We start from the raw sequence: 11,536 nt of genomic DNA, 5'->3' as shown, positions 1-11,536 counted from the left end.
GACACGAGCTGGTGGCTAGATTTTACCCTGTAAGGATCCTGAATAACAATATTTTTTTGCATTTGACGGGAACTTTGTAGATAACAGGACTGTCAGCAAAGACTTAAAATGACAAACTTCAAAAGGTCATTTAAATACTGCTGCTGTTGCTGAGACCTGTGATCTCTAGGACAGATTTCTATAAGCAGTCTGTGGGGGCCACACCAGGAGGTCCTTGGCCCCTTACCGTGCCCCTCCACCACCATGTTTCAAATAAATAAATAAATAAATGCAGTAAACTTTTTTGCCACTTGGGGGCAGTGCAACAAGCTGTAATAATTACATTTAAAGTGCATTTTTTTTGACTGGATATTGAACTTTTGGAATGGAGAAATGTCTGGGTGAAACTAAAATTGTAAGAAGAATACACAATGGAGTAAATAGACAGACAAAAATAAATTCCTAACCATACCCATCCCCAATAATGACATATTTGTAAGATTGAGAAATATGTGTGTACAATGCTGTCTGTGTACATACATTCTGGTTAAAGTACTGTGTAGCTCCTGCAATCAACCAGATGCAGTTCACATCCACTTCTGTCCAAAATGTCTTCACTTCATCATTTTATTCTATGCGGCATTTGTGGGAAATTTTTCATAATTACCATACGAATTCTTGAATTACGGCCAAAAATGATTTTTGTGAAGTCTCACTGACCTTTGACCAAAACGCTACTCAGGTCATCCTCGAGTCCAAGAGGACGTTTGCACCAAATTTGAAGAAAGTCCGTCTCTGCGTTCCTGAGAATATTGTGTTGAAGAGAACAGGACGGATGTACGGAGGCAACACAATGCCTCTGGCCACAGTTGTTGGGCCAGAGGCATAAATGAATACATTCATTTATTATAATAGCACATTAATAATCACTGACTGTCGTAGAACAACCACACAGACACATTTAAAGTGTAAATTGGGAAATGATGACGACCCAGGTTAATATAAAAATCGATTTAATTGTAAAAAGTCAAACTTCTGCACGTCAACATGCTTTACAGTTTATTTGGTAGAATACCAAACAAAAATTGTAACGGCACCATAGGCAACAATAATACAACTTTGTGACTGTTTTCAAAGTTAAAACAATGACAGAACACAGTGGCGGCTGATGTATTTCTTAAAATACAAAATACATCGATTGTGGAAAAGGAGAAAGGAAGTAACACATCTGTTTTGACAGAATAAATAGAAGTGCATTGTTTGTGTTGAACACGTCGACATCCAGTACACGTGGAGTATTACATGACGTTTGATCCCCGTTAATAAAGAAAAATACAAAAACATAAATAGGAATGAAAAATATGTCTATGCAAACTCTTACTTTCTGTCGGAGAGAAAGAAAACATGTACTTGTGTGAGAATGTCAAAGTTAGTCCTCTTCAAAGTGACCTATAATAGAGGAAAACAAAAACCCACACCTCGGAGTGTTGCACTCGATCAGCTTTAAGCGACCTCCTTCACAGCGCAGCCACAGCAGCCGGCATCTCAGTTCTCGGAGCGTCTCTGCACTGCAGACAGTAACTGGTCCGAGGAGCTCTCAGCCGTGAGGTCGGCGAACACCTCGGCCGGCTCGTCCCCGCTGGAGCCGGACTCCGGCAAAGCAGAGTACGTGGGGACGGCGTTGAACATGACGAAACCCACAGTGATGATGACGAACGACATGATGTACAGCGGTGAAAACTGAGGACGAGACACGAGACAGACATGTTAACGTTGAATATTATCATCTTGCTTTTTCCCACTCTAACAACTACTGCTGGATTTTTGCTACAGTGTCTTTTTTAATGATCTATATCACCTCCTGCTGCTAAAAATGAGGGTCAAAGAAAAGTCCTGCTGTTGTGAGTCTGAAGCAGAGCTGCATAAACTTGTCTTCTCCAGGAATGATATAAAAGGCACGCAACATTAAAGCGGGACTTCGAAACACGCTTCAAGGCAGCAAAGAGGCTATAAATCCCATCGAATGTGATTAAGCATCCTGACGGCAACATTATGGCCGCTTCTCTGGTCCCACTCACTGTGCAGTGGAAGAGGAAGATGCCACAGAAGAGGCTGAAGAGGTCGGCGGTAAGCAGAGAGAGGTTGACCGCGGTAGCGCTGGTCATCTTCACCACCACAGGCATGAAGCTGTACAGGGCGTACATACACAGGGCGTAGACCGCAAACAGCATGGCTGCAGGAGACAAGGAACAGACTATAGTAAGACACGCATCACACCTTCAACACACTCGGATTTAACAAGACAAGGAAGCTAACTTACAGATGTGAAAGTCCCATTTTATTGCCGCTACTGCACGAGTTTCCAGGACGGCTCTGTAACGCAAAGTTAGCATGGTGTGAAAAACGCTTCTCTTTCACACTTTAACATAAAAATACCCTAAAACCAAATAAAGTGCCTTTTTTATTGTCGCCTTAAGTGTGTATTTTTGTAGTATGTTGGTGACATATTTGTCTTGATCAGTTGACCTAAAAACACTATATGTATTACATATCAGATTATTATAGACATTATTCTGGGAACTTGTAAGAGTCATGCAGACACATATATTCAACCCTATAGGATTATTTAATATATGAGGGATTCAAGAAATAACCCACAGCTGTATGCCGCTGATGAGGGTCCCAAAGAGGCCCATCATGCCCAGGAATTCGATCTGGCTCAAGTTCTTCACTGTGTACTCTTGGCACACATTGGACACCGCATAGAAGACGGCACTGAGCAGCACCAAACCATCTCCCAGCACCACATCACTGGCTGCACAGAGAGAGAGAGAGAGAAGGGCAGTTATACTGTAGATAGACATGTTACAGGTTAATAACATTAATATAGAAACCACCGAGCAAGAGGTACAATGATATTACCATCATGTTATGATCAGGACTCAAACTCACTCAGCTGGTGCTCGTCATAGTCAAATGTTCTCAGGGCCGCGTTTGTGCATTCAGAGCAGAAATGCAACGATTATTTTTCTGCTCGCTCTGTTCACACGTGTGACGTGCGAGCGCCTGGTTATTTATGTGCATGGGTTAATACTAATTAAACTCCATACGGGTGTGCGTAGCGGTGCTCAGCTCATTGCGTGTGTACGTAGCGGCTGAAAGCTTGACGAATCGGTCCATTTAGCTGTTAATGGGCTCCAAAAATGGAGCAATCTATAACAGACTCCTTTTTTTTTTTTTAAAAGCAAAGAGAGGAGAGAGAGAGGAGGGGAGGTTTGTGGAGAGGGAGAGACAACGAGAGGATCTGACTCACTGATGATGAAAGTTCAGGCGGGGAGAGACTGACTGAGCCAGCGTCATTGATTAATACCAGTGATGATGACAGAAGTGCAAAGATCTTATATTAAGTAAAAGTGCTATTACCACAATTACCAAAATACTCTGTTACAAGTAAAAATCTTACTTGAATCAAATAGATAGTAATGATTTTCTTTATTTTTAAAGTGTCCTTACTGGATCCCTGGTCTCTTCCAGCCAGGATGTCGGCTCCGACCATGGCCCCCACCCCCAACAAGCACACCGCCACGGCTACAAAGTGGACCAGCCTGTAGCGAGTCTTCAGGAAGAACCAGGCCAGTACCATCAGCACGGGGATCACGAAGCAGTCCAGCAGCTGAAACACACAGGATAATGGACATTGACTTCAACCATATAGATACACAATAAATAACAGACTTCATCAGGTCACTGTCCTGTTTATGTTAAAGCATGTGTTCACACAACCAGCACCCTGAGCTGATGGATCCGGACTGTTGTCTCTCACCTGTATACTTGTCAGCGTGGTGAACTGGTAGGCCTTCACAACTGCATAGTTTGCCTCGACGTCTGCCAGACCCATCACCAAATACTTCCACCATTTCGTTTTTAGAATTTGCAAGATGTTCCTGTCACCTGTAGAAACCGAGAAGGTTTACTTCAGAGTAGGAATGGTGAACACATTTTTCCAAAAGATACTTTTGAACACAATTTTTCACACAAACTGTCCCTTTAATGGGTTTACATACAAATAGACTAAATGTAGCATAATTACATTAAACAGTTCCACACTGGTCTTGCATATGTGCTTCCTGATTATTCTAGACCAAAATGTCAAAAATATGTCACAGCTTGTGCTATAACTTGTGACCATTTTTGTCTTATTTTATAATACATTTTAATTAAAGCTGCTATAATCAACATTTGTTTATACTAACAATGTGCATTGTATGTGAAAGGTGTCGCTCTTAGTTTTGGCTCACTCTCACTGTTAATCTGTGTATTTTCCAGCTGCTGCAGTCAGCTGTTTTGTGCAAAGAAATCTCTAAAATCCCCCTATGCACTATAATAATATCTGCTTGGCAGCAAAAAGCAGACAGACATAGTTAGCGACTATCTGGAGAACACAATGGAGCATTTAGCAGCTAAAGAGTCAGGTACTTTACTCAGGAGTTGGTTTAAAGAAAAACCTCTGAATGAATGTCAGTGTTTTTCTGCATCAGTTGTGTATTTTTACAGGTTGTAGCTGCTGCCCCCACATGGTCAAAAAACAATTTACTGCAGGTTTAAAAGATAAAAAGAGAACGATTACAAGTCCAGACATGCTGACCTTTGCGTGTGCCGAGGATGGTCGTATAGACGAGCAGCAGCAGGACGTAGTTGAAGAAGCTCTGCAGCATGGGCGTCTCCACCTTGGCATCGGCCAGGTACTGACAGCTCACTGCCGTGCCACAGATCAGCAGGGACAAGACCTGCCCCATTAAGATGGTCTTCAGCAGACGCCTGGAGGGTCAGGGAGAGCGCCACATGTCAACTACAATGCAAAATGCAATGCAACAGCCCCACCTGTTGACTCTTTGTCAGACTCGTGAAGGAAGGTGCTCCAAGGGGAAAGGAAGCCGAGTCTGGAGGCACCCTCTCACTTTACATTCCAGAGCTCACCTGGGTGTGGTCAGAAATGTGCATTTACCACACGTGTAACCGCACGTGTAACCACACCCACCAGTGATGTCACAGTGTACCGACACACCCTGGAGTACACTTCTACATCACTGCAATGAGATGACAAGTTAAACCACTAGAGGTCAGTATAATAAAGAGTTTACAGGGTGTTGAGGGGAGAAACTACAGGTTAATGGGGCAAAACATTTTGGTAATAGATATATCACCATGAAACTTATTATTATTATTATTATTATTATTATATACATTAATGTACTAGTTAAGCTTTCATCATGCATTCACTTGTTCATAAGACGGATAAGTACTCACCATGTGAAGACATCCCGCAAGTTGTAACTGTACAAACCGCAGGCAAACCTCCACTTCCCACAGTGTCTCTCCTCCTCATCATGCGCTTCCATATCTTTGAGAGCTAAACCTAGGAGTAAGGAAAAAAATATGAAAATTACAATCTTGGGGGGGGGGGGGGGGGATTTGTGTCTTTAAGGCTTACTGTCCTCCATCAGATTAATGTCACCCAAGGAGAACATGGTACCAAATCTCCACAGGAATGTGATGAGGCTCATGTGACTGATGAGGCTCATAATATGACTCCCATGGTCCACCATAAATAGGACAAAGCATGAGTGCAAAACATAAATCGAACAACCCGCATAGGCGCTACAGCACTGCACTTGGACGTCATCCAACTAGCAGGGTTGGTTTACAATACAGGCAGTGGCTCCATTAGTGAACATGCAAGCACATTTTAGGAATATTTAACTGAGATAAGCCATACTTATGACATTTGATGCAAGCCGAATTTGAATATAGCCCCTTGTAATCTGCAATATGGCGTTAAATATGTTTAAACAGCCATTAACAAGTGACTATAACCACAGCAATATTAAACTGTCACTTTTTCAATGCAGTTTGGCGTTGACAGAGTCATTCATCGGGCTTTCCCGAAACTACAAATAGCTAAATATAACCGTAACGCAAGTACAAGCTATATTATGATCAAGTACAAATACTGTAAGTGTACATACGTTTTCTGTTTCCTCTTCAGTCATGACAAGTGTGGGTAAACTCTCCAGCTGATAAGCAAGTCCATGCTTCTCACAAACGACGATCCACGTTTGTCCCTCAACCTAAGTAAGTAAGTCAACCTAGCCTCGTGCTGTCTAGCCCCGCCTTCTGCGCTCTGATTGGTCCAAATAAAAAACTAAATGACGTCTGCACTGCGAAGTCAAACTTGGTCTGGTGCTGATGAGAATCAACATATACATATACATATATATATATATATATATGTATATGTATATATATGTATATGTATGTATATGTACATGATATGACAATATATATATATACTGTATATATAATGCATTGCATGCAACATTTGACAGAGAAGTTACACATTGCTATACCTCAGCTAGCTCAGCCAATAATAGCCAAACAATAATAATATTATTATTATTAATAATAATACAAATAAAAGCAATGCTAATAAAAACAATAATACTAATGCTGCAGCTCAAAGTGCTTTACTTTAAAACAGTAAAAACAGGCAACACAAATTAACTTAAAAAAGAATACAGGTAAAGTTAAAGGGTTTATAGCCTAATAACTCCTGAAATGAACCATTCTGCACAATAAGTATTTTTACTTTTCATTATCTCTGTGTGCTTTGCTGTTAATACGTTTCCTGAATTCATGACTTGTAATAGAGTCTTTTTAAATTATGATGTTGATTCTACTGTTAAGTAAAGGATCTAAGTGCTTCTCCCACCACCAAGCAAATATGGCAAGCAACTTTTAATGAATCTTTAGCGTTTCATTTCTCAAACTACAATTTCAACTTATATAATTCTCACAGCACAATTTTTTCATTTGTTCCTTATGTGACAGATACAATCTTGTTGCGTGAGACAGCATTTGATGGCCAGACAGAGAAAGAATGATAACAAACATTCTGATTGTAAGAAACAATAACTGTCCTTGAATCTGTGCAAACACTGTTTTCTTGCCTCCAGCTACACGCACCATACATACTACAAGTTGCACTGAGAGTGGAGTAAAGGTCATTCAAAAGTAGAAAATAAATGATGAGGTAAAGCAACAGATGCACTGGATGTGACAGAGGAAGAAGTATTCAAATCCTTTACTTAAGTGAAAGTACAAATACTATAGTCCAAGAAAGTACAAGTCCTGAATTCAAAATGTTACTCAAGTATAGAGAAGTTTAATTAGAGAAATGTCGTTAAAGTATCAGAATGAAGTACTGTTAAATGCCTCTGCCATACTGACTATATTGAGTATATTTTATTCTATTTCATAACAATATTCCACTACATCTCAGAGGGAAATACTATCTACTCCAGTACTTTGATCTGACAGTTATAGGCCTACTGATTCCCTACAGATTCAGATTATCAACAACAAATATAACTTTTAAACGACAATAGAAAAACAACTATGTAAAGTATTTCAAATTAGCATTAGTGATGCATATACATAAATGCGTCAATAATTATAATATAATAATATAATATTAGTTTTCTGAAATAGGCCATTTTGCATAATGAGTACTTTTACTTTTACTTAAGTATATATTGTATACATGTTTACCTCAGTAGAATTTTTAATACAGGACCTATTTCTTCACTGGTGCTTTTATTTAAGTGAAGGTTATAACATTTAAATAATAACTGATAAATAAGTAAAGGGACATACGCTAAAGAATAAAATCAACATAATGGTTTTAACTGGTGAACGCCTCTGTTGTTTATCTATATTTAGAAAGAGTCCGCGATGTGAGAAGGCTTATCTCCATGCTTCCTGGAGTTCTCGCGAGATTTTACGAGAGGATAAGTTGAGGGGAACATGGCGACGTCTAATTTGCTAAAGGTAGGACCCAGTTCAATTCAATTTTTTTGTGTTCAACGCTCGCTTAAAGTGCGTGTCAGTCGCGTGGTGTGATGTTGGCGTTTAGCTCCAAACTTAACGAACACCACACTGCACCTGTGCTGTCAGTGTTGACGTGAGCTCGGAAGCAGTGAAGTTACATCTGGCTAACATTAGCTACTTATCACTGATTTAAGCTAAATATAATAGCTACACCACAGCTAACTAAATATGAAGGAAATAGGCAAGACACGGTGAACCCGGAGGGACCGATAACGAATGTGAGACGTATCGTTAGCTTTAACCTGCCCTGATATACATTCACATTATCTGTGTTAATGTCACACGCTAGCTACAGACCTCACATATCATCTGTCTTCAGTGACACGAATCAGCAGAAGACCACCCTCTCTGAAAGACATGCTAAAGGCTGACAACAGCAACTGTCGCAGCAGGTTTTCTGTGCATTGTGTGAACGCTAATCCCCAGCTGCTATCTTGCGAACTAAGTTTAGCTTTACAGGGTCCTCGGGGGGAATGTGTCTTTAATTAAATCAAAAATGGCATTGCAGTCAAAACAGAAGACTTTTGCAATTGAAAATAAGTGTCTGTGTGTACAGTGTGTGCAGACAGGCAATCACCCAGTGCATCAATTACTATCTCTATTCTGTTCTACCTTGCACTGTACTAATCCAAATACACTTTACAACAAGTATATAGAACAAAGCACACAGCAAGCAAATCAAATAAACATTAACAGTACAACAACCACATTAAAACATCAATGTTAAATGGATGTTGATCAGTCAAAAAGCTCTTATCAGGACTATTCCAGCTATATGATTGGGTCTTAAAACCTTATTTTATTAAATCAAATCTTAAGAACATTTCAGTGCAGTAAGTAACATTTTACATTGAAAACATGCTGGAATATTCTTAAGGCACTTATTGAGAAAATAAGGATTTAACTAAGTACACTTTCTCAAGTACTGTAGTCGGCTTTTGAGGTACTTGTACTTAATACTTCTATTATTGCATCAATAATTATAATCCGATGATATATTATTCTAATATGGGCCATTCTGCATAATGATTATGTATGTACTTCTTTAACTTTAAGTAGGTTTTTCTGCTGATATGTACCTTTAATTTAGCAGGAGTTTGCATGCTTTTAACACAGTGTTCCTGCACTATAGCATTGGTACTTTAACTTAAGTAGAAGATCTGAGCACTTCACAAGCATGATGACATTCGTAGACTGTAGGTAGGTAGAACATGATTTAATATGCTAGTTTGGCATGTTTTAGACTCGTAATGTATACTTTACACCACAGCCTGATTCCCTTAACCTCTAAATTCAGTCCAGAAGAATCTAATACCGTTACAACCCAAGTTGTAATACATGAACAAACCCAAGTAAGTGTTTGTTCATGTGCAAACACTTACTGTTTGCACACTGCAATGACAATACAGTGGAATCTCATCTAATCCTTAGTATACCGTTAAATTGTAACTTACCCTAATATTTAGTTGTTTTTGTGTCGTTGCCTTACCTTGGCATAAAAAGCTCATGAACAGTTTGAATCGACTTCCCTCCTGTCTGTTTTCAGAACAAAGGCTCTCTTCAATTTGAGGACAAATGGGAGCTGATGCGTCCGATAGTTCTGAAGCTGCTGCGGCAGGAGTCCGTCACCAAACAGCAGTGGTTCGACTTGTTCTCGTGAGTTCACTGTAATGCGTCTGCTGTCGGCTCAGGGATTGATGGTGAATTTGTTAAGAAAGGTCATTCCTCATTGGTCCACAGAGACGTCCATGCTGTGTGCCTGTGGGATGACAAAGGTCCAGCTAAGATCCACCAGGCCCTCAAAGAGGACATCCTAGATTTCATCAAACAAGCACAAGCAGTAAGACCATAACGGATATTTGTGTGTCTTTCTAATTCTCCCCATCATCATAGACTGTTCTTCTTGCTTAATATCTGTCAGTTAGATTCTGCGGGTTTCAATCAGCCCTGTCTTGTGTTCCTCACCGTTTCTAAGCGGGTGTTGAGTCACCAGGACGACACGGCGTTGCTGAAGGCCTACATCGTGGAGTGGAGGAAGTTCTTCACGCAGTGCGACATCTTGCCCAAGCCTTTCTGTCAGCTGGAGATCACGCTGATGGGCAAGCAAGGAAGCAACAAGAAGTCCAACGTGGAGGACAGCATCGTCCGCAAAGTGAGGAGGAGGAGGAGGAGTGGGAGGAGTGGGCGAAAACTAAATAAGCATGTTGTGCATGTCGTCGTGTTCTGACTGTGTGTCTCTCGGTCTCTTCAGCTGATGCTGGACACGTGGAACGAGTCCATTTTCTCCAACATCAAAAACAGGCTGCAAGACAGCGCCATGAAGCTCGTCCATGCTGAGCGGCTGGGAGAGGCCTTTGACTCCCAGCTGGTCATCGGAGTGAGAGAGTCGTACGGTGAGACACACAGGAACGCACGGTTTTATTAGAGTAGCTTATGTTTCCCAACTTGCTATACTACAGCGTTGATGAATCCAAATGGCATTTAAGATACTTTCAAAGAGTATCATAATATCATGTGATCGTGGACTCCCAAGTTTATCTGAAAAATGGTTCCTTCTCCTTCACCATACTGCTCACAGCTATAGTTATAACTGCTAAATACTACAGGAATGTGAGGAAATCTAACTTTGGGTATTTAACTTGTTCAGTTTTAGTTCATTTCATAATTTGTGTCCTTCATTGTGAGAAGTTTCTTCGATGTCCCCCCCGCTCTTGTCCCCATGACCTGTCCCCATGACCTGTCACTATCAATGCGGCTTAAATACCTCGTGATCAGTATTAATCAGGTTTTATTTTCTGCCCTTCACTATGGGATGGCTGTTACATATTGTGACTTCAACTGCAAGTTCTGCCGTTTGAACTGTTTATCTCTTTTATCTCGATCTACTGTATATCTGAAGGCTGCAGACACATGTTGACCTCTCCATATCTTTTTCTGTGTTTTGTCTCTGAGCAGTGAACTTATGCTCCAACCCAGACGACAAGCTGCAGATCTACAGGGACAACTTTGAGAAGGCGTATATGGATTCTACTGAGAGGTTCTACAGAACACAGGCGCCCGCCTACCTCCAGCAAAATGGGGTCCAAAACTACATGAAATATGTGAGTATCCGTGGCTTTGAGGAGAACTGGATGCTGCGTTCCAACATGGTGGCCCGGTACTTCCTGTGAAAGATGCTCTGTGTGTGTGTGTGTATATGTGTGTGTGTATATGTGTGTGTGTATATATGTGTGTGTATATATGTGTGTGTATGTATGTATATGTGTATATATGTATATGTGTATATATGTATATGTATATGTATATGTTTATATATGTATGTGTATATATATGTATGTGTATATATATGTATATGTATATATATGTATATGTGTATATATATGTATATGTATATATATGTATATGTGTATATATATGTATATGTGTATATATATGTATATGTGTGTATATGTGTATATGTGTACATATGTATATGTGTACATATGTATGTGTGTACATATGTATATGTGTGTACATATGTATATGTATATGTATATGTATATGTGTATATATATATATATGTGTATATATATATATATATATATATACACATATATATATATATATATAC

The 11,536-nt window shown here is 39.9% G+C and overlaps 2 protein-coding genes across 5 annotated transcripts in view; one reads left to right on the top strand and one right to left on the bottom strand.

The window, feature by feature from the left end:
• Positions 1-975: 975 nt before the first annotated feature.
• LOC116395244 (solute carrier family 35 member F2-like) lies at positions 976-10,086 on the bottom strand. 3 transcript variants are annotated; one of them, XM_031868972.1, is made up of 10 exons: positions 9,892-10,086; positions 9,416-9,685; positions 5,287-5,395; positions 4,625-4,797; positions 3,803-3,930; positions 3,493-3,652; positions 2,638-2,794; positions 2,300-2,352; positions 2,058-2,212; positions 976-1,719 (listed from the first exon to the last, which is right to left on the bottom strand). In XM_031868972.1, the coding sequence occupies exons 2-10, from the start codon at positions 9,432-9,434 to the stop codon at positions 1,525-1,527; spliced, it is 1,149 nt and encodes a 382-aa protein (XP_031724832.1). In that variant the 5' UTR covers positions 9,435-9,685; positions 9,892-10,086; the 3' UTR covers positions 976-1,524. The 3 variants fall into 3 exon arrangements, with proteins under 3 accessions (XP_031724832.1, XP_031724833.1, XP_031724834.1); XM_031868973.1 differs by lacking the exon at positions 9,892-10,086 and having other exon boundaries at positions 9,416-9,868; XM_031868974.1 differs by lacking the exons at positions 9,416-9,685; positions 9,892-10,086 and adding an exon at positions 6,006-6,243.
• cul5b (cullin 5b) overlaps positions 7,831-11,536 on the top strand; it is an 11,276-nt gene continuing 7,570 nt past the window's right edge. For both annotated transcript variants that reach the window (XM_031868971.1, XM_031868970.1), the window contains exons 1-6: positions 7,831-7,866; positions 9,473-9,582; positions 9,667-9,766; positions 9,902-10,078; positions 10,178-10,319; positions 10,882-11,027. In XM_031868971.1, coding sequence (XP_031724831.1) covers positions 7,843-7,866; positions 9,473-9,582; positions 9,667-9,766; positions 9,902-10,078; positions 10,178-10,319; positions 10,882-11,027 — 699 coding nt within the window. In that variant the 5' untranslated portion in view covers positions 7,831-7,842. The remainder of the gene's footprint in view (positions 7,867-9,472; positions 9,583-9,666; positions 9,767-9,901; positions 10,079-10,177; positions 10,320-10,881; positions 11,028-11,536) is intronic.

Source organism: Anarrhichthys ocellatus, unplaced genomic scaffold (genome assembly GCF_004355925.1).
Source record: "Anarrhichthys ocellatus isolate YVR2014 unplaced genomic scaffold, GSC_Weel_1.0 scaffold45, whole genome shotgun sequence".
Taxonomy (NCBI): domain Eukaryota; kingdom Metazoa; phylum Chordata; class Actinopteri; order Perciformes; family Anarhichadidae; genus Anarrhichthys; species Anarrhichthys ocellatus.
The sequence above is the reverse complement of the archived record's forward strand: the minus strand, read 5'-3'. Positions and strand labels throughout refer to the sequence as shown.